The 27,958-nt window shown below is 55.0% G+C and overlaps 1 protein-coding gene across 1 annotated transcript; it reads right to left on the bottom strand.

Annotated features, from left to right (window-relative positions):
* LOC142471038 (beta-1,3-galactosyltransferase 2-like) lies at positions 1–27,861 on the bottom strand. Its single transcript, XM_075577836.1, has 2 exons — positions 27,695–27,861; positions 1–1,008 (listed from the first exon to the last, which is right to left on the bottom strand). The coding sequence occupies exon 2, from the start codon at positions 994–996 to the stop codon at positions 1–3; it is 996 nt and encodes a 331-aa protein (XP_075433951.1). The 5' UTR covers positions 997–1,008; positions 27,695–27,861.
* Positions 27,862–27,958: the final 97 nt, after the last annotated feature.

Below are 27,958 nucleotides of genomic sequence, written 5' to 3'. Positions count from 1 at the left end.
CTACCCGGGGCAGCTATCCCCGGCCTTCAGGAAATCAGGCCAGATCTTCAGCAGCTCGTCCGGCTTGTAATTGTGAACAGTGACCAGCTTCGCGAACTGGCACCTGTTATACTCGACCCTGTTGTCTATGAACCAGTGTCCACCCGGTCTGGAGATCTTAACCCCTATCCTTTCCAAACACATCCCTACGAAGACGTCCTCGAATGGGAAGATGGTCAACAGAAGCCCCTGGTTGTATATCCTTCCTGTCAGCTCCCCTGAGAAGACGTAGCCCATGCCAGAGCAGTAGGTTGGGTAACTGTTATTGGAGTAGACTTCTGGCGCCACGTACCACTTGTTTGCCTTATCCCTGAAGGGGGAGCTGCCTGCGATCACCATCCCGGTAAAAAATCCCACCTTGGCCACGCTCTCTGGGTGCAAAATCTGGCGCACCAGGAACCACGGGTTCAAAAACACGTCGCTGTCGACCTTCATGACGTAGCTGGCATCCGGGCACCGGCGGCTGGCCCACTCCATGCCCATCAGAGTCTTGACCGTGAGGTTGCGGTACGTGTCGAGAAAATCTTGCTGGATGATATCCCGGTGAGTGGAGCTCTCCCGTGTCACCTCCTCCTGGGTGGCATTAGAAATTGGCGTCCCCAAGAGGAAAAGCCTGGTGATGATGACCCCCTCCACCAAGCTCTCGTTGGCCCACGTCTTCCTTAGGGCGTCCCTGATGGAGGCGTCTTGTGGCAAAGAAGGGATGAGCAGCAACAAGAACGGTGGCCGTCCTGCACATTTGTCGGCCTCCTCTATGAGGTAGGGGTACATTGGCAATGCAGACTCGAGCTCCATCAGCTCAGTGGGTGTTGCTGAGCTTGTGACCTCCGTGTACGTCGTCTTCCAATTACTCATGTACCCAACATAGAATATCACAAGCCAGGAAATGGCCAACATGAAGATCTTTAAAGTCTTATGTAGGGTTGGGCATGGATGGGAAGTGCCTGTCCTGTTCATACCCAGGTGCCCCTGCCAGGAGAACAACAAGCAGCAGTATTATTAACCATGTCTGAATGTTTGCTTTTATATTAAGTATATTGACTATACTGTGAATATACAGAGCAATATAACAAGAAGAGATATAGAAACATGCAGAGCGATATAATACCATGCAGAGCAATATAATAACACGCAGAGCAGTGTAATCACATGAAACGTGATATATTAACATGCAGAGCAATATAATACCACGCAGAGGAATGTGGTATGCAGAGTAATTGAAGAAATGATGATTTCAAATCATGAATAATACAGATATTACATTGTCTATATACATACAGTGGTGTGAAAAAGAAAGTGCACCCTCTTTGAATTTTATGGTTTTACATTTCAGGACATAATAACAATCATCTGTTCCTTAGCAGGTGTTAAAGTTAGGTAAAGACAACCTCAGATGAACAACAACACATGACATATTACACCGTGTCATGATTTATTTAACAAAAATAAAGCCAAAATGGAGAAGCCATGTGTGAAAAACTAAGTACAGGCATACCCCGCATTAACGTACGCAATGGGACCGGAGCGTGTATGTAACACAGGCACACCCCGCATTAACGTACAGTACGCAATGGGACCGGAGCATGTATGTAACACAGGCGTACCCCGCATTAACGTACGCAATGGGACCGGAGCATGTATGTAACACAGGCATACCCCGCATTAACGTACGCAATGGGACCGGAGCATGTATGTAACACAGGCATACCCCGCATTAACGTACGCAATGGGACCAGAGCATGCATGTAACACAGGCATACCCCGCATTAACGTACGCAATGGGACCGGAGCGTGTATGTAACACAGCCATACCCCGCATTAACGTACGCAATGGGACCGCAGCATGCATGTAAAGCGAAAATGTACTTAAAGTGAAACGCTACCTTTTCCCCACTTATCGATGCATGTACTGTACGGCAATCGTTATATACGTGCATAACTGATGTAAATAACATGTGTAACAGGCTCTATAGTCTCCCCGCTTGCGCACAGCTTCGGTGCAGGTAGGGAGCCGGTATTGCTGTTCAGGACGTGCTGACAGGCGCATGCGTGAGCTGCTGTTTGCCTATTGGGTGATATGTCCTTCCTCGCGAGTGTACTTAAAGTGAGTGTCCTTAAACCGGGGTATGGCTGTACACCCTTACAGCTTCCATAGGAATTAAGATGCTAAGTAGCAGACGGGTGCTGCTAATCAAATGCCCTTGATTAATTGATCATCGACAAGTGTGACCACCTCTATAAAAGCCGAAGATTTAGCAGTTTGCTGGTCTGGAGCATGCAGGTGTGTGTTAACTCCTTCCCCGCCAGACAAGCGGTGGCACCGATTAACCCCTTCCCCGCCAGGCAAGCGGTGGCACAGATTAACCGCTTCCCCGCCAGGCAAGCAGAGGCACCGATTAACCCCTTCCCCCACCAAACACAAGCAGGGCACCGATTAACCCCTTCCCCGCCAGACAAGCAGAGCACCGATTACTCCTTCCCCGCTAGACAAGCATAGCGCCCATTAACCCCTTCCCCACCAGACAAGTAGAGCATCTATTAACCCCCCTCCCCGCCAGACAAGCAGAGCGCCAATTAACCCCATTCCCCACCAGACATGACATCGATTAACCCCTTCCCAACCAGACAAGCAGAGCACCGATTAACCCCTTCCACGCCAAAGATAAACCAAGCCCCAATTAACCCTGACTAGTAGAAAAAACTATTTATTGGCACATAAAAGGCAGCAAGGGGAAAAAAAACTCCTCTTACGCGTTTCACGCAGACAACTGCGCTTTACTGTACTCTTTGATAAAGCGCAGTTGTCGGTGTGAAACGCGTAAGAGGAGTTTTTTTCCCCCCTTGCTGCCTTTTATGTGCCAATAAATAGTTTTTTCTACTAGTCAATAGCAGTCCAGCTCATTCCTGTCCCGCAAAGCAGGTGCACCGCCTCACAATTTTACCGCTACAAGAACAAACAATTATTATTATAATAGTTTTTGTAGGTTTTTCATATTTTTCTGGATGTCAGCTGTTCCTACCCCTTCTTTTGTGTAGGTTACTGAAATCATTTAATACAGCCCAACCCCCCTTATAACGCTGTGCTTGGGCGTCCGAAGAATCACGTTGCGTTATAAGCGGATCGCGTTAGAAATAATGTACAATTCTATGCATTGTACAATAAAGTATTTAAGACACCAATAATCGTGTTGTAAAGTATTCATAAGTACGAAAAGCACGGGAGCCACGCATGCATTGCGCTATAAGCGGATCCGCGTTGTTACGCATTGCGCTATAACGGGATTGAGCTGTACTTGGATTGCTTTCTTTTGTGCCGGGAGCGAATCTTTGAACATATTTGCACCTTTTCATCACATTCTTGCGTTCTGTTCCCCGCACATCATCGCAGGAAGAACCCATGACCTAATCTAAGATAGCGTTAAGTCCCTCATTAACTTTACCGCACTGCTGAAGCAGTAAAGTTAACCGCAGGCCGTTTTAGCTTTAAGATGGCACTTAATTTCTCGTTACGGAGCTTTGAAGATAACCGCTGGCACTTAAACGAGAAGATAACTGAAGTTAACTCCTAATTAAGCCATTACGGAGCTTTGCTGCTCTGCCTCTAAGGAGCGGCGAGATGAATGTAATTACTTCTCTAGCTGTCTCTGCCGGAGGGGTGACTGTAGAGTTATTCATGTCTGCATCAACAGCTGTCGGCGAGCAGGGTTACCGGCACTGCACTTCTTTACCCCAGGCTGTGCTGAAAAGCTGTGTAATACGGTAGGCGTGCGCTTATACGTGTCCCTGTTATAATTGAACTTATACGTGTCCCTGTTATAATTGAAAAGAAGCCAAAAGTGACGCACTCGGAGTTCATTTGCATGTGTAGCCATGCCTGGCTTGGCTACTAATCTACCCTGCCTGACATGTAAGTCCTGGTATCAGTGCAGGCAGTGTTAGGCCCTGTAAGAAGACATGTGCAGAGGTACACAATGGAGACTGTTGTAAGGTGAAATTATAACAATGCTTTATTGTGCCTGTCGCTTAAAACACAGTAAAAAAATAAACATAAGCGAAATAGTGAGCCAAACAAAGAAAACCTATCTCTGCTTTGGAGACTATCTACACATGTAGCTCAGCCCTGTCTGACTGGGTTGGTTAGCTAAGCTATTTACCAGCCCCAAATCATGGAGACATTTATCAATACACAGACATAGATAATAGTCTTATACGAAAAAGTCTTATCTGTTAGCTGGGCTGCTGTAGGGGAAGCTTCTCTGCTCTCCTGGAACCGCACCGTTGTGTGCACAGAAAATGTCAGGCTCCAAGTTAGAATCTTGTCCTCTTTGTCTTGTGGTCAGCTTGTCACTCAAGAGATCTGCCCTTCCTTGGTTCAGTCCAGTTGTGGACTAAGGAATCTCTGCTCTGTTTCCAAGTTCAGCTCAGGTGTGAGCAAAAGAGTCTCTCTTCCTGTCTCAAAAGACAGGCTTTTCTAAGCAATCTAATCAGGCAGGTGGTGTTAGTTAATTGCCTACCAGAAGTTAACCACCACACTGCTGGATTAGAGGCACATTTGTGAACAGGGATAAGTCCCCTGTTACAGGCCCAATCCAGGGTTTTCCCCACCAGCCAGCAGCTCTCTTGAGTGACAGGGGGGGGGGGAGGATGTCTAAGGCCAGTGTTCTGCCCAATAAGGGGTTCAGACCTTGGATCCTCCCCCTTGGTACTTAAGGGGTGGCATTACCAAATTGTTTCAGTTGTGTCTCGCCCCTGAGAGAGACCGGTCCCACGAGAAGAGGTGTGCAGGGCTCTGTCACCTGCTATTCCCTCCCTTAGGGGAGTGGGAGTGAGGACTATAACCCTTACTCTATCAGGGAGTAAGAGAAGAGCTAGGACCGCCAGTGGTGCCCATGGCTGGGGGTGTGAGTCCAGGGACCCTCCAGAGGCTGGAGACCAGTGTTAGAGAGTATGCTGTGGTTCAGTGTATGCTGTGTACGGAGAAGAATAAAGACTGTCCTTATTACAAAATATACTCTTGTCTGAGTTTGCAGTCTATCAGGGGGAGTAGGAGAGAGTTCTTTCCGCAGGGACCGCTTCCAGCACTCCTGGAGCCTGCGGCAGATGGAGGCGCTGACGCCAAAGTGAGAAAGAAACAACTATCACCCCCAAAAAGCCTGTCCTGTCTTCCCCAACAACAACAGGCAGAAGCTCAGTGTGACGATAGCCTACACAGGTCTATTAATATTACACAAAAATAACTGGGTTTGAACTGAACGAGGCTTAAGATATAATAAAGTGATTTTATTATTTAGGATAGGTGAACACACGAATAATACAGTAACAGAAAAGAAGTACACTTACTTAGGGGTTGGGGAATGAGAAGTATGATGTAGCATCTCTCTCAGCAATCAGGTAATCATTCAGGTGATATCAGGTAACCATATCAGCAAACGAAGATAAAGGATATAGGGTGGACAGCAGTTTATAAACCTTTTGTCCCTCTATCCTTAACATTAAGTACCTGTGATTGGTTTTCAATTACCTCCAGCCAATCTTTAATGTGGGAACACATTTTAATACATGCCCCCCTGCTAGCTGGCATAGGCGCAGTAGAACTCTGAGGTCTCATTTCTGTAGCCCCACATATGCAAATGGAATGCCAGCCAGTCTACCCATTTGGATCTCTGGCAGGAAAACCTTTGTTGGAAGGTGTTAAATGGGACACTTAAAAACTGCTCTGGTTTGAGACTTCTCCGCCCTCAAATAAACAGGGAGGGTGAAAAAACCCTTTGAACAATACTTAAGTCCTAGACATTGGGTCGCCTCTAGGGCCATCTGCTACCCTCGTATGCAAAGGAATTTCCTCTGGGTCTTTGTCCATACCTTGGGACACAGTAGTAAACATAAAACATAAACGTATTAAAATATCCGGTTCTGTTGGGTCTAGCAGAACCAAACTTCCCAGTTCTCATTGCCAGAACTGGGACACCATATGGTCCAAAAAGCGACTTGCTACGACCTTCGGAACCGGAGATACACAAATGCACATTAAATAATTTTTCACTTTAATACAAAAATCTCAGCTAAAAAAGAAATCTCAGCTTTTCACTAAATCCCCATTGAAAACAACGGGCTTCTCCGCCATAGACTTTCAATGGTAAATTGCCGCCATTGAAGTCAATGGGGTTTCTCCGCCATTGAAGTCTATGGGAAAAGTCCCGAACTTTCAAGGGGGTCCATACTCCGTCGGGTTGGTCCAGGAGGGTCAAGAATGGTTCTGCAGTGATGCCGGAGCAGTGACTGCAGATACCCCAAACCTTGATCTGCTGGGCCATCCGGAACCGGAGATATGGAGTACCAAATTTCAGCTTTTTCCACTTAGTCATTTTTCTGAGCCGTTTCTGCCGCCGTCGGCAAAGCCTATGGCGCGACCCGCTCCATCTGGTTCGACCCTTATCGGGGGTCCAGGATTCGGGGACCCGGTTGTGGTCGAGTGGGGGGAAGCCTAGGAACTAGGGGCAAAAATAATTTTATTCCTAGGGGCCCTAGAACTGTTTATTCCCACTCCACTTGACGTTGACCTTGACTTGTAAGTGATCAAAGCTCTCCTATTGAAAATGTATCCGCTTTGCGGTTTGCAGTCTGGACGGCAGCCAACTTGTTCTTCGAAAGTTACCTCGAGGAATCTCCATTGAAGTCAATGGGCCCATTGACTTTCAATGGGAAACCGCCGCTCTCCCTCTCGGACGCCACCTGCTGGTCTTTACAGGAAACAGGACTAAAACAACAAGATTCTCCATTAGAATGCATTGAGCCCTAATGGCGGCCAATGGGGACCTGCAAAATGGTGCCTGAAAAGGCGGAAAAATTACACAAAGATCTATAATCATTAAAGGACTATTAACCCTTGTGCTCCCGGATGGATTCTAGTGTGTGTGTGATGCAGACACTACAATGGAACAGGGGAACAGGGGAAAATACATTTACAGGTTATAACAAGGGTTAAATCACAGTTCTGGACCTCAGCCCAGTTAACCCCTTGTCTCCCTGGTGAGGTCAGGGGATGGCCAAATGGGGTGCAACCCCTTTAATACCGGGCCACCCCCTTTCTCCCTCTACACTCAGAGCTTCTGTAAACCAGCAGGTGAACAGTACTACACACAGGGCAAATCTCCCATAGGGTGGGAGAAACACTGCTACACATGTCATTACCCAGAATCCCCTGCTGCAGTGGACGCATTGCACGATAAGGGAGAAAGGCAGAGGGTTGCAGATATGTCTGAGGCGTTTGAGTTTGAGACGGGGTATTCTTTGCATTTCTGCCAGCATGCTGCTGCTGCTTTGAGCTTAGGAAGGAAGGATCCAATGCTCCACGGTTTTTTAAATAAAGTAAATTTATTGTGCCACACAACGTTTCGACCAATAGGTCTTTCTCAAGTGACTAGGCATGACCCAACTGAGGGTAAACCCAGTATATATATCCTCAACCAAAGACAATACAACAGGTGAAAACAAGTAAAAAATCACCCCAGCTGACCCCAATCCGTCTCCCCTGATCAGTCCAGTCATCATGCTTTACCACAAATATTTGTGAGAGCCTCTTTCCGGTGTTGCGTTTCAGTGACGCCTTCTCCACTCCTGATTGGACTCCTTCGTCTCTCTTCTCTTCTGCGCATGCGTCGTCAGCGTTTGCGTTCCAGCGCCCACTTCTTCCGTGTGCCGGTCGGGTCCCTACTTATCCGGGTTACAGGCCCCTGTATGGGTTGCCGGTATCTCCTTGCATTCTTTAAATGTCCCGTGTCACGTGACGGTCATTTAAACGCACAGGAGAAGCGGTTCAGCTCCGGAGGCCCCCTGCTTCAATACTGTGTTATTATAATGTAAATTAAAACAGTGCGATCGCCTGTGAGAGCTGTGCAGGGAGATGCAGCGTCTCTCTGTGCAGGGAGATCGCCTGTAAGAGCTGTGCAGGGAGATGCAGCTTCTCTCTGTGCAGGGAGATCGCCTGTAAGAGCTGTGCAGGGAGATGCAGCTTCTCTCTGTGCAGGGAGATCGCCTGTGAGAGCTGTGCAGGGAGATGCAGCTTCTCTCTGTGCAGGGAGATCGCCTGTAAGAGCTGTGCAGGGAGATGCAGCTTCTCTCTGTGCAGGAAGATCGCCTGTAAGAGCTGTGCAGGGAGATGCAGCTCTCTCTGTGCAGGGAGTACGCCTGTAAGAGCTGTGCAGGGAGATGCAGCTCTCTCTCTGTGCAGGGAGATCGCCTGTATGAGCTGTGCAGGGAGATGCAGCTTCTCTCTGTGCAGGGAGATCGCCTGTAAGAACTGTGCAGGGAGATGCAGCTCTCTCTCTGTGCAGGGAGATCGCCTGTATGAGCTGTGCAGGGAGATGCAGCTCTCTCTGTGCAGGGAGATCGCCTGTATGAGCTATGCAGGGAGATGCAGCTTCTCTCTGTGCAGGGAGATCGCCTGTATGAGCTGTGCAGGGAGATGCAGCTTCTCTCTGTGCAGGGAGATCGCCTGTGAGAGCTGTGCAGGGAGATGCAGCTTCTCTCTGTGCAGGGAGATCGCCTGTAAGAGCTGTGCAGGGAGATGCAGCTTCTCTCTGTGCAGGGAGATCGCCTGTAAGAGCTGTGCAGGGAGATGCAGCTCTCTGTGCAGGGAGATCGCCTGTAAGAGCTGTGCAGGGAGATGCAGCTTCTCTCTGTGCAGGGAGATCGCCTGTGAGAGCTGTGCAGGGAGATGCAGCTTCTCTCTGTGCAGGGAGATCGCCTGTAAGAGCTGTGCAGGGAGATGCAGCTTATTTCTGTGCAGGGAGATCGCCTGTAAGAGCTGTGCAGGGAGATGCAGCTTCTCTCTGTGCAGGGAGATCGCCTGTGAGAGCTGTGCAGGGAGATGCAGCTTATTTCTGTGCAGGGAGATCGCCTGTAAGAGCTGTGCAGGGAGATGCAGCTTCTCTCTGTGCAGGGAGATCGCCTGTAAGAGCTGTGCAGGGAGATGCAGCTTCTCTCTGTGCAGGGAGATCGCCTGTGAGAGCTGTGCAGGGAGATGCAGCTTCTCTCTGTGCAGGGAGATCGCCTGTAAGAGCTGTGCAGGGAGATGCAGCTTCTCTCTGTGCAGGGAGATCGCCTGTAAGAGCTGTGCAGGGAGATGCAGCTCTCTCTATGCAGGGAGATCGCCTGTAAGAGCTGTGCAGGGAGATGCAGCTTCTCTCTGTGTAGGGAGATCGCCTGTAAGAGCTGTGCAGGGAGATGCAGCTCTCTCTATGCAGGGAGATCGCCTGTAAGAGCTGTGCAGGGAGATGCAGCTCTCTCTGTGCAGGGAGATCGCCTGTAAGAGCTGTGCAGGGAGATGCAGCTTCTCTCTGTGCAGGGAGATCGCCTGTATGAGCTGTGCAGGGAGATGGAGCTTCTCTCTGTGCAGGGAGATCGCCTGTGAGAGATGTGCAGGGAGATGCAGCTCTCTCTGTGCAGGGAGATCGCCTGTGAGAGCTGTGCAGGGAGATGCAGCTTCTCTCTGTGCAGGGAGATCGCCTGTGAGAGCTGTGCAGGGAGATGCAGCTTCTCTCTGTGCAGGGAGATCGCCTGTATGAGCTGTGCAGGGAGATTGCCTGTGAGAGCTGTGCAGGGAGATGCAGCTTCTCTCTGTGCAGGGAGATCGCCTGTGAGAGCTGTGCAGGGAGATGCAGCTTCTCTCTGTGCAGGGAGACGCAGCTTCTCTCTGTGCAGGGAGTTGCAGTTCTCTCTGTGCAGGGAGATGCTGTTCTCTCTGTGCAGGGAGTTGCTGTTCTCTCTGTGCAGGGAGTTGCTGTTCTCTCTGTGCAGGGAGTTGCTGTTCTCTCTGTGCAGGGAGACGCAGCTTCTCTCTGTGCAGGGAGTTGCTGTTCTCTCTGTGCAGGGAGTTGCAGTTCTCTCTGTGCAGGGAGATGCTGTTCTCTCTGTGCAGGGAGTTGCTGTTCTCTCTGTGCAGGGAGTTGCTGTTCTCTCTGTGCAGGGAGTTGCTGTTCTCTCTGTGCAGGGAGATGCAGCTCTCTCTGTGCAGGGAGTTGCTGTTCTCTCTGTGCAGGGAGTTGCTGTTCTCTCTGTGCAGGGAGTTGCAGTTCTCTCTGTGCAGGGAGATGCTGTTCTCTCTGTGCAGGGAGTTGCTGTTCTCTCTGTGCAGGGAGTTGCTGTTCTCTCTGTGCAGGGAAATGCTGTTCTCTCTGTGCAGGGAGTTGCTGTTCTCTCTGTGCAGGGAGTTGCTGTTCTCTCTGTGCAGGGAGTTGCTGTTCTCTCTGTGCAGGGAGTTGCTGTTCTCTCTGTGCAGGGAGTTGCTGTTCTCTCTGTGCAGGGAGTTGCTGTTCTCTCTGTGCAGGGAGTTGCTGCTCTCTCTGTGCAGGGAGTTGCTGTTCTCTCTGTGCAGGGAGTTGCTGTTCTCTCTGTGCAGGGAGTTGCTGTTCTCTCTGTGCAGGGAGTTGCAGTTCTCTTTGTGCAGGGAGTTGCTGTTCTCTCTGTGCAGGGAGTTGCTGCTCTCTCTGTGCAGGGAGTTGCTGCTCTCTCTGTGCAGGGAGTTGCTGTTCTCTCTGTGCAGGGAGACGCAGCTTCTCTCTGTGCAGGGAGTTGCTGCTCTCTCTGTGCAGGGAGTTGCTGCTCTCTCTGTGCAGGGAGTTGCTGTTCTCTCTGTGCAGGGAGATGCAGCTCTCTCTGTGCAGGGAGTTGCTGTTCTCTCTGTGCAGGGAGTTGCAGTTCTCTCTGTGCAGGGAGTTGCTGCTCTCTCTGTGCAGGGAGTTGCTGTTCTCTCTGTGCAGGGAGTTGCTGTTCTCTCTGTGCAGGGAGACGCAGCTCTCTCCGTGCAGGGAGTTGCTGTTCTCTCTGTGCAGGGAGTTGCTGTTCTCTCTGTGCAGGGAGACGCAGCTCTCTCCGTGCAGGGAGTTGCTGCTCTCTCTGTGCAGGGAGTTGCTGCTCTCTCTGTGCAGGGAGTTGCTGCTCTCTCTGTGCAGGGAGATGCAGCTTCTCTCTGTGCAGGGAGTTGCTGTTCTCTCTGTGCAGGGAGTTGCTGTTCTCTCTGTGCAGGGAGATCGCCTGTGAGAGCTGTGCAGGGAGATGCAGCTTCTCTCTGTGCAGGGAGTTGCTGTTCTCTCTGTGCAGGGAGTTGCTGCTCTCTCTGTGCAGGGAGTTGCTGTTCTCTCTGTGCAGGGAGTTGCTGTTCTCTCTGTGCAGGGAGTTGCTGTTCTCTCTGTGCAGGGAGTTGCTGTTCTCTCTGTGCAGGGAGTTGCTGTTCTCTCTGTGCAGGGAGTTGCTGCTCTCTCTGTGCAGGGAGTTGCTGTTCTCTCTGTGCAGGGAGTTGCTGTTCTCTCTGTGCAGGGAGTTGCTTTTCTCTCTGTGCAGGGAGTTGCTGTTCTCTCTGTGCAGGGAGTTGCAGTTCTCTCTGTGCAGGGAGTTGCTGTTCTCTCTGTGCAGGGAGTTGCTGTTCTCTCTGTGCAGGGAGTTGCTGTTCTCTCCGTGCAGGGAGTTGCTGCTCTCTCCGTGCAGGGAGATGCTGTTCTCTCTGTGCAGGGAGATGCTGTTCTCTCTGTGCAGGGAGTTGCTGTTCTCTCTGTGCAGGGAGTTGCTGTTCTCTCTGTGCAGGGAGTTGCTGTTCTCTCTGTGCAGGGAGTTGCTGTTCTCTCTGTGCAGGGAGTTGCTGTTCTCTCTGTGCAGGGAGTTGCTGCTCTCTCTGTGCAGGGAGTTGCTGTTCTCTCTGTGCAGGGAGACGCAGCTCTCTCCGTGCAGGGAGTTGCTGCTCTCTCCGTGCAGGGAGTTGCTGTTCTCTCTGTGCAGGGAGTTGCTGCTCTCTCCGTGCAGGGAGTTGCTGCTCTCTCTGTGCAGGGAGTTGCTGCTCTCTCCGTGCAGGGAGTTGCTGCTCTCTCCGTGCAGGGAGTTGCTGCTCTCTCTGTGCAGGGAGATGCAGCTCTCTCTGTGCAGGGAGTTGCTGTTCTCTCTGTGCAGGGAGATGCAGCTTCTCTCTGTGCAGGGAGTTGCTGCTCTCTCTGTGCAGGGAGTTGCTGTTCTCTCTGTGCAGGGAGATGCAGCTCTCTCTGTGCAGGGAGTTGCTGTTCTCTCTGTGCAGGGAGATGCAGCTTCTCTCTGTGCAGGGAGTTGCTGTTCTCTCTGTGCAGGGAGTTGCTGCTCTCTCCGTGCAGGGAGTTGCTGCTCTCTCCGTGCAGGGAGTTGCTGCTCTCTCCGTGCAGGGAGTTGCTGCTCTCTCCGTGCAGGGAGTTGCTGCTCTCTCCGTGCAGGGAGTTGCTGCTCTCTCTGTGCAGGGAGTTGCTGCTCTCTCTGTGCAGGGAGTTGCTGTTCTCTCTGTGCAGGGAGTTGCTGTTCTCTCTGTGCAGGGAGTTGCTGTTCTCTCTGTGCAGGGAGTTGCTTTTCTCTCTGTGCAGGGAGTTGCTGTTCTCTCTGTGCAGGGAGTTGCAGTTCTCTCTGTGCAGGGAGTTGCTGTTCTCTCTGTGCAGGGAGTTGCTGTTCTCTCTGTGCAGGGAGTTGCTGTTCTCTCCGTGCAGGGAGTTGCTGCTCTCTCCGTGCAGGGAGATGCTGTTCTCTCTGTGCAGGGAGATGCTGTTCTCTCTGTGCAGGGAGTTGCTGTTCTCTCTGTGCAGGGAGTTGCTGTTCTCTCTGTGCAGGGAGTTGCTGTTCTCTCTGTGCAGGGAGTTGCTGTTCTCTCTGTGCAGGGAGTTGCTGTTCTCTCTGTGCAGGGAGTTGCTGCTCTCTCTGTGCAGGGAGTTGCTGTTCTCTCTGTGCAGGGAGTTGCTGTTCTCTCTGTGCAGGGAGTTGCTGCTCTCTCTGTGCAGGGAGTTGCTGCTCTCTCTGTGCAGGGAGTTGCTGCTCTCTCTGTGCAGGGAGTTGCTGCTCTCTCCGTGCAGGGAGTTGCTGCTCTCTCCGTGCAGGGAGTTGCTGTTCTCTCTGTGCAGGGAGTTGCTGCTCTCTCTGTGCAGGGAGTTGCTGTTCTCTCTGTGCAGGGAGACGCAGCTCTCTCCGTGCAGGGAGTTGCTGCTCTCTCCGTGCAGGGAGTTGCTGCTCTCTCTGTGCAGGGAGTTGCTGTTCTCTCTGTGCAGGGAGACGCAGCTCTCTCCGTGCAGGGAGTTGCTGCTCTCTCTGTGCAGGGAGTTGCTGCTCTCTCTGTGCAGGGAGTTGCTGTTCTCTCTGTGCAGGGAGTTGCTGTTCTCTCTGTGCAGGGAGTTGCTGCTCTCTCTGTGCAGGGAGTTGCTGTTCTCTCTGTGCAGGGAGTTGCTGCTCTCTCCGTGCAGGGAGACGCAGCTCTCTCTGTGCAGGGAGTTGCTGTTCTCTCCGTGCAGGGAGTTGCTGCTCTCTCTGCGCAGGGAGTTGCTGCTCTCTCCGTGCAGTTCTTACAGACTGCGGGCAGAACGTAGAAAACGGCTGAGATACGGACACTGCTATCCCGAGCGGGATTGGCATTTTCCTACCTCACTGTTTCTGACGTGATCATTCTTTCTGAATACCGTGATAACACACGTCAGACCGTGAGGCAGGGTCATGTCACACCGTGATAACACACGTCAGACCGTGAGGCAGGGTCATGTCAGACCGTGATAACACACATGTCACACCGTGAGGTAGGGTCACGTCACACCATGAGGCAGGGTCATGTCACATCGTGAGGCAGGGTCATGTCAGACTGTGAGGTAGGGTCATGTCAGACTGTGAGGTAGGGTCATGTCAGACTGTGAGGTAGGGTCACGTCACACCGTGAGGCAGGGTCACGTCACACCGTGAGGTAGGGTCACGTCACACCGTGAGGTAGGGTCACGTCACACCGTGAGGTAGGGTCATGTCACACCGTGAGGCAGGGTCACGTCACACCGTGAGGCAGGGTCATGTCACACCGTGAGGTAGGGTCATGTCACACCGTGAGGCAGGGTCATGTCACACCGTGAGGCAGGGTCACGTCACACCGTGAGGTAGGGTCATGTCACACCGTGAGATAGGGTCATGTCAGACCGTGAGACAGGGTCACGTCACACCGTGAGGCAGGGTCATGTCAGACCGTGAGGTAGGGTCATGTCACACCGTGAGGTAGGGTCATGTCACACCGTGAGGCAGGGTCACGTCACACCGTGAGGTAGGGTCATGTCACACCGTGAGGTAGGGTCATGTCAGACCGTGAGGCAGGGTCATGTCAGACCGTGAGGTAGGGTCATGTCACACCGTGAGGCAGGGTCACGTCACACCGTGAGGCAGGGTCATGTCACACCGTGAGGCAGGGTCATGTCACACCGTGAGGCAGGGTCATGTCACACCGTGAGGTAGGGTCATGTCACACCGTGAGGCAGGGTCACGTCACACCGTGAGGTAGGGTCATGTCACACCGTGAGGTAGGGTCATGTCAGACCGTGAGGCAGGGTCATGTCAGACCGTGAGGTAGGGTCATGTCACACCGTGAGGTAGGGTCATGTCACACCGTGAGGTAGGGTCATGTCAGACCGTGAGGCAGGGTCATGTCAGACCGTGAGGCAGGGTCATGTCACACCGTGAGGTAGGGTCATGTCAGACCGTGAGGCAGGGTCATGTCAGACCGTGAGGTAGGGTCATGTCACACCGTGAGGTAGGGTCATGTCACACCGTGAGGCAGGGTCACGTCAGACCGTGAGGTAGGGTCATGTCACACCGTGAGGCAGGGTCATGTCAGACCGTGAGGCAGGGTCATGTCACACCGTGAGGCAGGGTCACGTCACACCGTGAGGCAGGGTCACGTCACACCGTGAGGCAGGGTCACGTCACACCGTGAGGCAGGGTCATGTCACACCGTGAGGCAGGGTCATGTCAGACCGTGAGGCAGGGTCACGTCACACCGTGAGGCAGGGTCATGTCAGACCGTGAGGCAGGGTCACGTCACACCGTGAGGTAGGGTCATGTCAGACCGTGAGGCAGGGTCACGTCACACCGTGAGGTAGGGTCATGTCACACCGTGAGGCAGGGTCATGTCAGACCGTGAGGCAGGGTCATGTCACACCGTGAGGTAGGGTCATGTCAGACCGTGAGGCAGGGTCATGTCACACCGTGAGGTAGGGTCATGTCACACCGTGAGGCAGGGTCATGTCACACCGTGAGGTAGGGTCATGTCACACCGTGAGGCAGGGTCATGTCACACCGTGAGGCAGGGTCACGTCACACCGTGAGGCAGGGTCATGTCACACCGTGAGGCAGGGTCACGTCACACCGTGAGGTAGGGTCATGTCAGACCGTGAGGCAGGGTCACGTCACACCGTGAGGTAGGGTCATGTCACACCGTGAGGCAGGGTCATGTCAGACCGTGAGGCAGGGTCATGTCAGACCGTGAGGTAGGGTCATGTCACACCGTGAGGTAGGGTCATGTCAGACCGTGAGGCAGGGTCATGTCAGACCGTGAGGCAGGGTCACGTCACACCGTGAGGCAGGGTCATGTCACACCGTGAGGTAGGGTCACGTCACACCGTGAGGTAGGGTCACGTCAGACCGTGAGGCAGGGTCACGTCACACCGTGAGGCAGGGTCATGTCACACCGTGAGGCAGGGTCACGTCACACCGTGAGGTAGGGTCATGTCAGACCGTGAGGCAGGGTCATGTCACACCGTGAGGTAGGGTCACGTCACACCGTGAGGTAGGGTCATGTCAGACCGTGAGGTAGGGTCACGTCACACCGTGAGGTAGGGTCACGTCACACCGTGAGGTAGGGTCATGTCAGACCGTGAGGTAGGGTCACGTCACACCGTGAGGTAGGGTCATGTCAGACCGTGAGGCAGGGTCACGTCACACCGTGAGGCAGGGTCATGTCACACCGTGAGGCAGGGTCACGTCACACCGTGAGGTAGGGTCATGTCAGACCGTGAGGCAGGGTCATGTCACACCGTGAGGTAGGGTCATGTCAGACCGTGAGGCAGGGTCATGTCAGACCATGAGGCAGGGTCACGTCACACCGTGAGGCAGGGTCACGTCAGACCGTGAGGCAGGGTCACGTCACACCGTGAGGCAGGGTCATGTCAGACCGTGAGGCAGGGTCATGTCACACCGTGAGGCAGGGTCATGTCAGACCGTGAGGCAGGGTCATGTCAGACCATGAGGCAGGGTCACGTCACACCGTGAGGTAGGGTCACGTCACACCGTGAGGCAGGGTCATGTCACACCGTGAGGTAGGGTCATGTCAGACCATGAGGTAGGGTCATGTCAGACCGTGAGGCAGGGTCATGTCACACCGTGAGGCAGGGTCACGTCACACCGTGAGGTAGGGTCATGTCACACCGTGAGGCAGGGTCATGTCACACCGTGAGGTAGGGTCACGTCACACCGTGAGGCAGGGTCATGTCACACCGTGAGGCAGAGTCATGTCACACCGTGAGGTAGGGTCATGTCACACCGTGAGGCAGGGTCACGTCACACCGTGAGGTAGGGTCATGTCAGACCGTGAGGCAGGGTCATGTCAGACCGTGAGGTAGGGTCACGTCACACCGTGAGGCAGGGTCATGTCACACCGTGAGGCAGGGTCATGTCACACCGTGAGGCAGGGTCATGTCACACCGTGAGGTAGGGTCACGTCACACCGTGAGGCAGGGTCACGTCAGACCGTGAGGCAGGGTCATGTCACACCGTGAGGCAGGGTCATGTCAGACCGTGAGGTAGGGTCACGTCACACCGTGAGGCAGGGTCATGTCACACCGTGAGGCAGGGTCATGTCACACCGTGAGGCAGGGTCATGTCACACCGTGAGGCAGGGTCATGTCACACCGTGAGGCAGGGTCACGTCACACCGTGAGGCAGGGTCATGTCACACCGTGAGGTAGGGTCACGTCACACCGTGAGGCAGGGTCATGTCACACCGTGAGGCAGGGTCATGTCACACCGTGAGGCAGGGTCATGTCAGACCGTGAGGCAGGGTCATGTCACACCGTGAGGCAGGGTCACGTCACACCGTGAGGCAGGGTCATGTCAGACCGTGAGGCAGGGTCATGTCAGACCGTGAGGTAGGGTCACGTCACACCGTGAGGTAGGGTCACGTCACACCGTGAGGTAGGGTCACGTCACACCGTGAGGCAGGGTCACGTCAGACCGTGAGGTAGGGTCATGTCAGACCGTGAGGCAGGGTCATGTCAGACCGTGAGGCAGGGTCATGTCACACCGTGAGGTAGGGTCACGTCACACCGTGAGGTAGGGTCACGTCACACCGTGAGGTAGGGTCACGTCACACCGTGAGGCAGGGTCATGTCAGACCGTGAGGCAGGGTCATGTCAGACCGTGAGGTAGGGTCACGTCACACCGTGAGGTAGGGTCATGTCACACCGTGAGGTAGGGTCACGTCACACCGTGAGGTAGGGTCATGTCACACCGTGAGGCAGGGTCACGTCACACCGTGAGGTAGGGTCATGTCACACCGTGAGGTAGGGTCACGTCACACCGTGAGGTAGGGTCATGTCAGACCGTGAGGTAGGGTCACGTCACACCGTGAGGTAGGGTCATGTCACACCGTGAGGTAGGGTCACGTCACACCGTGAGGCAGGGTCATGTCACACCGTGAGGCAGGGTCATGTCACACCGTGAGGTAGGGTCACGTCACACCGTGAGGCAGGGTCATGTCACACCGTGAGGTAGGGTCACGTCAGACCGTGAGGTAGGGTCATGTCACACCGTGAGGTAGGGTCATGTCAGACCGTGAGGCAGGGTCATGTCACACCGTGAGGCAGGGTCACGTCACACCGTGAGGTAGGGTCATGTCACACCGTGAGGTAGGGTCATGTCACACCGTGAGGCAGGGTCACGTCAGACCGTGAGGCAGGGTCATGTCACACCGTGAGGCAGGGTCACGTCACACCGTGAGGTAGGGTCATGTCACACCGTGAGGTAGGGTCATGTCACACCGTGAGGTAGGGTCATGTCAGACCGTGAGGTAGGGTCATGTCACACCGTGAGGCAGGGTCACGTCACACCGTGAGGTAGGGTCATGTCACACCGTGAGGTAGGGTCATGTCACACCGTGAGGCAGGGTCACGTCACACCGTGAGGCAGGGTCACGTCACACCGTGAGGCAGGGTCATGTCAGACCGTGAGGCAGGGTCATGTCACACTGTGAGGTAGGGTCATGTCACACCGTGAGGCAGGGTCACGTCACACCGTGAGGTAGGGTCATGTCAGACCGTGAGGCAGGGTCATGTCAGACCGTGAGGCAGGGTCATGTCACACCGTGAGGCAGGGTCATGTCACACCGTGAGGTAGGGTCACGTCACACCGTGAGGCAGGGTCATGTCAGACCATGAGGTAGGGTCATGTCAGACCGTGAGGCAGGGTCATGTCACACCGTGAGGCAGGGTCATGTCACACCGTGAGGTAGGGTCACGTCACACCGTGAGGCAGGGTCATGTCACACCGTGAGGCAGGGTCATGTCACACCGTGAGGTAGGGTCATGTCACACCGTGAGGCAGGGTCACGTCACACCGTGAGGTAGGGTCATGTCAGACCGTGAGGCAGGGTCACGTCACACCGTGAGGTAGGGTCATGTCAGACTGTGAGGTAGGGTCATGTCACACCGTGAGGTAGGGTCATGTCAGACCGTGAGGCAGGGTCATGTCAGACCGTGAGGTAGGGTCATGTCAGACCGTGAGGCAGGGTCATGTCACACCGTGAGGCAGGGTCATGTCACACCGTGAGGTAGGGTCATGTCAGACCGTGAGGTAGGGTCACGTCACACCGTGAGGCAGGGTCATGTCACACCGTGAGGCAGGGTCATGTCACACCGTGAGGCAGGGTCATGTCAGACCGTGAGGTAGGGTCACGTCACACCGTGAGGCAGGGTCATGTCACACCGTGAGGCAGGGTCATGTCACACCGTGAGGTAGGGTCATGTCACACCGTGAGGTAGGGTCACGTCACACCGTGAGGCAGGGTCATGTCACACCGTGAGGCAGGGTCATGTCACACCGTGAGGCAGGGTCACGTCACACCGTGAGGCAGGGTCATGTCACACCGTGAGGTAGGGTCACGTCACACCGTGAGGCAGGGTCATGTCACACCGTGAGGCAGGGTCATGTCACACCGTGAGGCAGGGTCATGTCACACCGTGAGGCAGGGTCACGTCACACCGTGAGGTAGGGTCACGTCACACCGTGAGGCAGGGTCATGTCACACCGTGAGGCAGGGTCATGTCACACCGTGAGGCAGGGTCACGTCACACCGTGAGGCAGGGTCATGTCAGACCGTGAGGCAGGGTCATGTCAGACCGTGAGGTAGGGTCACGTCACACCGTGAGGTAGGGTCATGTCACACCGTGAGGTAGGGTCACGTCACACCGTGAGGTAGGGTCATGTCACACCGTGAGGTAGGGTCACGTCACACCGTGAGGTAGGGTCATGTCACACCGTGAGGCAGGGTCACGTCACACCGTGAGGTAGGGTCATGTCACACTGTGAGGTAGGGTCATGTCACACCGTGAGGCAGGGTCACGTCACACCGTGAGGTAGGGTCATGTCACACCGTGAGGTAGGGTCACGTCACACCGTGAGGTAGGGTCATGTCAGACCGTGAGGTAGGGTCACGTCACACCGTGAGGCAGGGTCATGTCACACCGTGAGGCAGGGTCATGTCACACCGTGAGGCAGGGTCATGTCACACCGTGAGGTAGGGTCACGTCAGACCGTGAGGCAGGGTCACGTCACACCGTGAGGTAGGGTCATGTCAGACCGTGAGGCAGGGTCATGTCAGACCGTGAGGCAGGGTCATGTCAGACTGTGAGGCAGGGTCATGTCAGACCGTGAGGCAGGGTCATGTCACACCGTGAGGTAGGGTCACGTCAGACCGTGAGGTAGGGTCATGTCAGACCGTGAGGCAGGATCATGTCAGACCGTGAGGTAGGGTCATGTAACACCGTGAGGTAGGGTCATGTCACACCGTGAGGCAGGGTCATGTCACACCGTGAGGTAGGGTCACGTCACACCGTGAGGCAGGGTCACGTCACACCGTGAGGCAGGGTCATGTCACACCGTGAGGCAGGGTCATGTCAGACCGTGAGGTAGGGTCACGTCACACCGTGAGGTAGGGTCATGTCAGACCGTGAGGTAGGGTCATGTCAGACCGTGAGGTAGGGTCACGTCACACCGTGAGGTAGGGTCACGTCAGACTGTGAGGTAGGGTCACGTCAGACTGTGAGGCAGGGTCACGTCACACCGTGAGGTAGGGTCATGTCAGACCGTGAGGTAGGGTCACGTCACACCGTGAGGCAGGGTCACGTCAGACTGTGAGGTAGGGTCACGTCAGACTGTGAGGCAGGGTCACGTCACACCGTGAGGCAGGGTCATGTAACACCGTGAGGCAGGGTCATGTAACACCGTGAGGTAGGGTCATGTCAGACCGTGAGGCAGGGTCACGTCACACCGTGAGGCAGGGTCACGTCACACCGTGAGGCAGGGTCACGTCAGACTGTGAGGTAGGGTCACGTCAGACTGTGAGGCAGGGTCACGTCACACCGTGAGGCAGGGTCATGTAACACCGTGAGGCAGGGTCATGTAACACCGTGAGGTAGGGTCATGTCAGACCGTGAGGCAGGGTCATGTCACACCGTGAGGCAGGGTCATGTCAGACCGTGAGGTAGGGTCATGTCAGACCGTGAGGTAGGGTCATGTCAGACCGTGAGGCAGGGTCATGTCACACCGTGAGGTAGGGTCAAGTCAGACTGTGAGGCAGGGTCACGTCACACCGTGAGGTAGGGTCAAGTCAGACTGTGAGGCAGGGTCACGTCACACCGTGAGGTAGGGTCAAGTCAGACTGTGAGGCAGGGTCACGTCACACCGTGAGGCAGGGTCATGTCAGACTGTGAGGCAGGGTCATGTCAGACCGTGAGGCAGGGTCATGTCAGACCGTGAGGTAGGGTCATGTCAGACCGTGAGGTAGGGTCATGTCAGACCGTGAGGTAGGGTCACGTCAGACTGTGAGGTAGGGTCACGTCAGACTGTGAGGCAGGGTCACGTCACACCGTGAGGTAGGGTCAAGTCAGACTGTGAGGCAGGGTCACGTCACACCGTGAGGCAGGGTCATGTCAGACTGTGAGGCAGGGTCATGTCAGACCGTGAGGCAGGGTCATGTCAGACCGTGAGGCAGGGTCATGTCAGACCGTGAGGCAGGGTCATGTCAGACCGTGAGGCAGGGTCACGTCACACCGTGAGGCAGGGTCATGTCAGACCGTGAGGCAGGGTCACGTCACACCGTGAGGTAGGGTCATGTCACACCGTGAGGCAGGGTCATGTCAGACCGTGAGGTAGGGTCATGTCACACCGTGAGGTAGGGTCACGTCACACCGTGAGGCAGGGTCACGTCACACCGTGAGGTAGGGTCATGTCAGACCGTGAGGTAGGGTCATGTCAGACCGTGAGGTAGGGTCATGTCACACCGTGAGGTAGGGTCACGTCAGACTGTGAGGCAGGGTCACGTCAGACCGTGAGGTAGGGTCATGTCAGACCGTGAGGCAGGGTCATGTCACACCGTGAGGCAGGGTCATGTCAGACTGTGAGGTAGGGTCATGTCAGACCATGAGGCAGGGTCATGTCACACCGTGAGGTAGGGTCACGTCAGACTGTGAGGTAGGGTCATGTCACACCGTGAGGTAGGGTCATGTCAGACCGTGAGGTAGGGTCATGTCAGACCGTGAGGTAGGGTCACGTCACACCGTGAGGTAGGGTCATGTCAGACCGTGAGGTAGGGTCATGTCAGACCGTGAGGTAGGGTCATGTCAGACCGTGAGGTAGGGTCATGTCAGACCGTGAGGTAGGGTCATGTCAGACCGTGAGGTAGGGTCATGTCACACCGTGAGGCAGGGTCACGTCACACCGTGAGGTAGGGTCATGTCACACCGTGAGGTAGGGTCACGTCACACCGTGAGGTAGGGTCATGTCAGACCGTGAGGCAGGGTCATGTCACACCGTGAGGTAGGGTCACGTCACACCGTGAGGTAGGGTCACGTCAGACCGTGAGGTAGGGTCATGTCAGACCGTGAGGCAGGGTCACGTCACACCGTGAGGCAGGGTCATGTCAGACCGTGAGGTAGGGTCATGTCAGACCGTGAGGTAGGGTCACGTCACACCGTGAGGTAGGGTCACGTCAGACCGTGAGGTAGGGTCATGTCAGACCGTGAGGTAGGGTCACATCACACCGTGAGGTAGGGTCACGTCACACCGTGAGGTAGGGTCACGTCAGACCGTGAGGTAGGGTCACGTCACACCGTGAGGTAGGGTCATGTCAGACCGTGAGGTAGGGTCATGTCACACCGTGAGGTAGGGTCATGTCACACCGTGAGGCAGGGTCACGTCACACCGTGAGGTAGGGTCATGTCACACCGTGAGGTAGGGTCATGTCACACCGTGAGGCAGGGTCACGTCACACCGTGAGGTAGGGTCATGTCACACCGTGAGGTAGGGTCATGTCAGACCGTGAGGTAGGGTCATGTCAGACCGTGAGGTAGGGTCATGTCAGACCGTGAGGTAGGGTCACGTCACACCGTGAGGTAGGGTCATGTCAGACCGTGAGGTAGGGTCATGTCAGACCGTGAGGCAGGGTCACGTCACACCGTGAGGTAGGGTCATGTCACACCGTGAGGCAGGGTCATGTCAGACCGTGAGGTAGGGTCATGTCACACCGTGAGGCAGGGTCATGTCAGACCGTGAGGTAGGGTCATGTCAGACTGTGAGGTAGGGTCATGTCAGACCGTGAGGCAGGGTCATGTCACACCGTGAGGTAGGGTCATGTAACACCGTGAGGTAGGGTCATGTCAGACCGTGAGGTAGGGTCATGTCAGACCGTGAGGTAGGGTCATGTAACACCGTGAGGTAGGGTCATGTCACACCGTGAGGTAGGGTCATGTCAGACCGTGAGGTAGGGTCATGTCAGACCGTGAGGCAGGGTCACGTCACACCGTGAGGTAGGGTCATGTCACACCGTGAGGTAGGGTCATGTCACACCGTGAGGCAGGGTCATGTCACACCGTGAGGCAGGGTCATGTCAGACCGTGAGGTAGGGTCATGTCACACCGTGAGGTAGGGTCATGTCACACCGTGAGGTAGGGTCATGTCAGACCGTGAGGCAGGGTCACGTCACACCGTGAGGTAGGGTCATGTCACACCGTGAGGTAGGGTCATGTCAGACCGTGAGGTAGGGTCATGTCAGACCGTGAGGCAGGGTCATGTCAGACCGTGAGGTAGGGTCACGTCAGACTGTGAGGCAGGGTCATGTCACACCGTGAGGCAGGGTCATGTCACACCGTGAGGCAGGGTCATGTCAGACCGTGAGGTAGGGTCATGTCACACCGTGAGGCAGGGTCATGTCACACCGTGAGGCAGGGTCATGTCACACCGTGAGGCAGGGTCATGTCACACCGTGAGGCAGGGTCATGTCACACCGTGAGGCAGGGTCATGTCACACCGTGAGGCAGGGTCATGTCACACCGTGAGGCAGGGTCACGTCACACCGTGAGGTAGGGTCATGTCACACCGTGAGGCAGGGTCATGTCAGACCGTGAGGTAGGGTCACGTCACACCGTGAGGTAGGGTCATGTCACACCGTGAGGTAGGGTCATGTCAGACTGTGAGGTAGGGTCATGTCAGACCGTGAGGCAGGGTCATGTCACACCGTGAGGCAGGGTCATGTCACACCGTGAGGCAGGGTCATGTCACACCGTGAGGCAGGGTCATGTCACACCGTGAGGTAGGGTCATGTCAGACTGTGAGGTAGGGTCATGTCAGACCGTGAGGTAGGGTCATGTCAGACCGTGAGGCAGGGTCATGTCAGACCGTGAGGTAGGGTCATGTCAGACCGTGAGGTAGGGTCACGTCACACCGTGAGGTAGGGTCACGTCACACCGTGAGGTAGGGTCATGTCAGACCGTGAGGTAGGGTCATGTCAGACCGTGAGGTAGGGTCATGTCACACCGTGAGGCAGGGTCACGTCACACCGTGAGGTAGGGTCATGTCAGATCGTTAGGTAGGGTCACATCACACCGTGAGGTAGGGTCATGTCACACCGTGAGGCAGGGTCATGTCACACCGTGAGGCAGGGTCACGTCACACCGTGAGGTAGGGTCATGTCAGACCGTGAGGCAGGGTCACGTCACACCGTGAGGCAGGGTCATGTCAGACCATGAGGCAGGGTCATGTCAGACCGTGAGGTAGGGTCATGTCAGACCGTGAGGCAGGGTCACGTCACACCGTGAGGTAGGGTCACGTCACACCGTGAGGTAGGGTCATGTCAGACCGTGAGGTAGGGTCATGTCAGACCGTGAGGTAGGGTCATGTCACACCGTGAGGCAGGGTCACGTCACACCGTGAGGTAGGGTCATGTCACACTGTGAGGCAGGGTCATGTCAGACCGTGAGGTAGGGTCACGTCACACCGTGAGGTAGGGTCATGTCACACCGTGAGGTAGGGTCATGTCACACCGTGAGGCAGGGTCATGTCACACCGTGAGGTAGGGTCACATCAGACCGTGAGGCAGGGTCACGTCACACCGTGAGGCAGGGTCACGTCACACCGTGAGGTAGGGTCACGTCACACCGTGAGGCAGGGTCACGTCACACCGTGAGGTAGGGTCATGTCACACCGTGAGGCAGGGTCATGTCACACCGTGAGGCAGGGTCATGTCACACCGTGAGGTAGGGTCACGTCAGACCGTGAGGTAGGGTCATGTCACACCGTGAGGTAGGGTCATGTCAGACCGTGAGGTAGGGTCACGTCACACCGTGAGGTAGGGTCATGTCACACCGTGAGGCAGGGTCATGTCACACCGTGAGGTAGGGTCATGTCAGACCGTGAGGTAGGGTCACGTCAGACCGTGAGGTAGGGTCATGTCACACCGTGAGGTAGGGTCATGTCAGACCGTGAGGTAGGGTCACGTCACACCGTGAGGTAGGGTCATGTCACACCGTGAGGCAGGGTCATGTCACACCGTGAGGTAGGGTCATGTCAGACCGTGAGGTAGGGTCATGTCACACCGTGAGGTAGGGTCACGTCACACCGTGAGGTAGGGTCACGTCACACCGTGAGGTAGGGTCACGTCAGACCGTGAGGCAGGGTCATGTCACACCGTGAGGCAGGGTCATGTCACACCGTGAGGCAGGGTCACGTCACACCGTGAGGTAGGGTCATGTCACACCGTGAGGTAGGGTCACGTCACACCGTGAGGTAGGGTCACGTCAGACCGTGAGGCAGGGTCATGTCACACCGTGAGGCAGGGTCATGTCACACCGTGAGGCAGGGTCATGTCACACCGTGAGGCAGGGTCATGTCACACCGTGAGGTAGGGTCACGTCACACCGTGAGGTAGGGTCACGTCACACCGTGAGGTAGGGTCACGTCACACCGTGAGGTAGGGTCACGTCAGACCGTGAGGCAGGGTCATGTCACACCGTGAGGCAGGGTCATGTCACACCGTGAGGCAGGGTCATGTCACACCGTGAGGCAGGGTCATGTCACACCGTGAGGTAGGGTCACGTCACACCGTGAGGTAGGGTCATGTCAGACCGTGAGGCAGGGTCATGTCAGACCGTGAGGTAGGGTCATGTCAGACCGTGAGGTAGGGTCATGTCAGACCGTGAGGTAGGGTCATGTCAGACCGTGAGGCAGGGTCATGTCACACCGTGAGGCAGGGTCATGTCAGACCGTGAGGCAGGGTCACGTCACACCGTGAGGCAGGGTCATGTCAGACCATGAGGTAGGGTCATGTCAGACCGTGAGGTAGGGTGACGTCACACCGTGAGGCAGGGTCATGTCACACCGTGAGGTAGGGTCACGTCACACCGTGAGGCAGGGTCATGTCACACCGTGAGGTAGGGTCATGTCACACCGTGAGGCAGGGTCATGTCAGACCGTGAGGTAGGGTCATGTCAGACCGTGAGGTAGGGTCATGTCACACCGTGAGGTAGGGTCATGTCACACCGTGATAACACACATGTCACACCGTGAGGTAGGGTCACGTCACACCGTGAGGTAGGGTCATGTCAGACCGTGAGGCAGGGTCATGTCACACCGTGAGGTAGGGTCATGTCAGACCGTGAGGTAGGGTCATGTCAGACCGTGAGGTAGGGTCATGTCACACCGTGAGGTAGGGTCATGTCACACCGTGATAACACACATGTCACACCGTGAGGTAGGGTCACGTCACACCGTGAGGTAGGGTCCCGTCAGACCGTGAGGTAGGGTCATGTCACATCGTGAGGCAGGGTCATGTCACACCGTGAGGCAGGGTCATGTCACACCGTGAGGTAGGGTCATGTCACACCGTTCCATTTGGCAGTGATTTTACCGACGCCACTAGAATAAGCCCCTCAGCCTTTTGGCTCTCTCCAGTGTGCGGCTGGTTATACCGGCTTTGCCACGTGAAGCGGGGATCCGTTTCAGCCACACATTACTTAGGTTATGGTGGGTGAAAAAGTGATAAATTAAACCCTGCACCCATACATACAGTGGGAAAGTGAGCAAACAGAACCAGAACTATGGTACAGAAAAATGTGGGGTCCCCATATACACACACACAGTGACACACACACACAGTGACACACACAGACACACACACACAGTGACACACACACACAGTGACACACACACACAGTGACACACACAGACACACACACACAGTGACACACACACACAGTGACACACACACACAGTGACACACACACACAGTGACACACACACACAGTGACACACACACAGTGACACACACACAAAGTGACACACACACACACAGTGACACACACAGACACACACACACAGTGACACACACACACAGTGACACACACACACAGTGACACACACACACAGTGACACACACACAGTGACACACACACATACACACACGGTGTGTAATAGTCAAAGTTCCAATGCTGTTGCATGAATACATAAGCAGTGTCTTTATGCAAGATGCTGAGGTTGGTGTTGAGACTAATGCAGGGGTTCCCTAAATCCAGTCCTCAAGACCCCCCCAACAGCTCAGGTTTTTCAGGATATCCCTGCTTCAGCACAAGTGGCTTAATCAGTGGCTCAGTCGAAGATGGAGCCATCTGTGCTGAAGCAGGCACTGATTGAGCCACCGGTGCTACTTAAGGCCGCGCATATAGTGCCTGCCACCGCGACCGCGACGTCACCCATCGCCGCTAGCGAAAGTTGTATTTCGCTTTGCGGCGGCGGCGCGGGTGACCAGGCCATTGATTGGTTCAGCGGCTGTCACATGAGGCGACAGCCTCTGAAAAATCAAATATTCCCGGCTTCCAAAAATCGCGTCGCCCCGTATCCCCATCACTTTGTCGCCGTCGCGCTTACTATAAGCGCACGCGGCGGCGGCGACAATGCATTTGTTTTCGGGCGACGTCGCGTCGCCGGCACTATAAGCGCGGCCTAAGGGATATGCTCCAAACTTGACTTTTGTGGGGGTGGGGGGGGGGGGGGCGTCTTGACGGCAGTTGCGAAGCCACCGACTTCCTGTAAGGCACAAAAGTCACCGTTACGAGCCAACGCTGTGGCGTATAGGCGAAACAAAACAACATGCAAGACACAAAGTCGAAAGCACAACTTATATATAGTGAAGAAGCTAAACGCATGCAACAACAAAAAGCAACAACTCTGTGACAAAAGGAACCCTCCCTGCCCGACCCCCCGGGGAGCCTGCATCAGTGCCTGGTCTATATCCCCAACAGCCTTGATTTACCTTGTCTGGTGGTGGTCGGCTGGGCGATGATGCAGACGGGCGCCAGAAGCTTTGTATGGTATGTAACTCCCTTCCTTGCCTGGCTCTTACTAAGGAGAGCCACACGTGTGTGAGGTAGTGATGGAAGTTGGAGGTAGATTCTCATACCTCTTTACCGGGGTGCTGGTGTTTGTGCTGGCTGGTTCTGCAAGCTGAGAAAGGTTGCCAGGAACTTTATGTGACAGATCATTTCTTTGTTGACACAAGGCAAGGCTTCCTACATCC

This window comes from Ascaphus truei, chromosome 20 (assembly GCF_040206685.1).
Source record: "Ascaphus truei isolate aAscTru1 chromosome 20, aAscTru1.hap1, whole genome shotgun sequence".
Classification (NCBI taxonomy): Eukaryota; Metazoa; Chordata; class Amphibia; order Anura; family Ascaphidae; genus Ascaphus; species Ascaphus truei.
The sequence above is the reverse complement of the archived record's forward strand: the minus strand, read 5'-3'. Positions and strand labels throughout refer to the sequence as shown.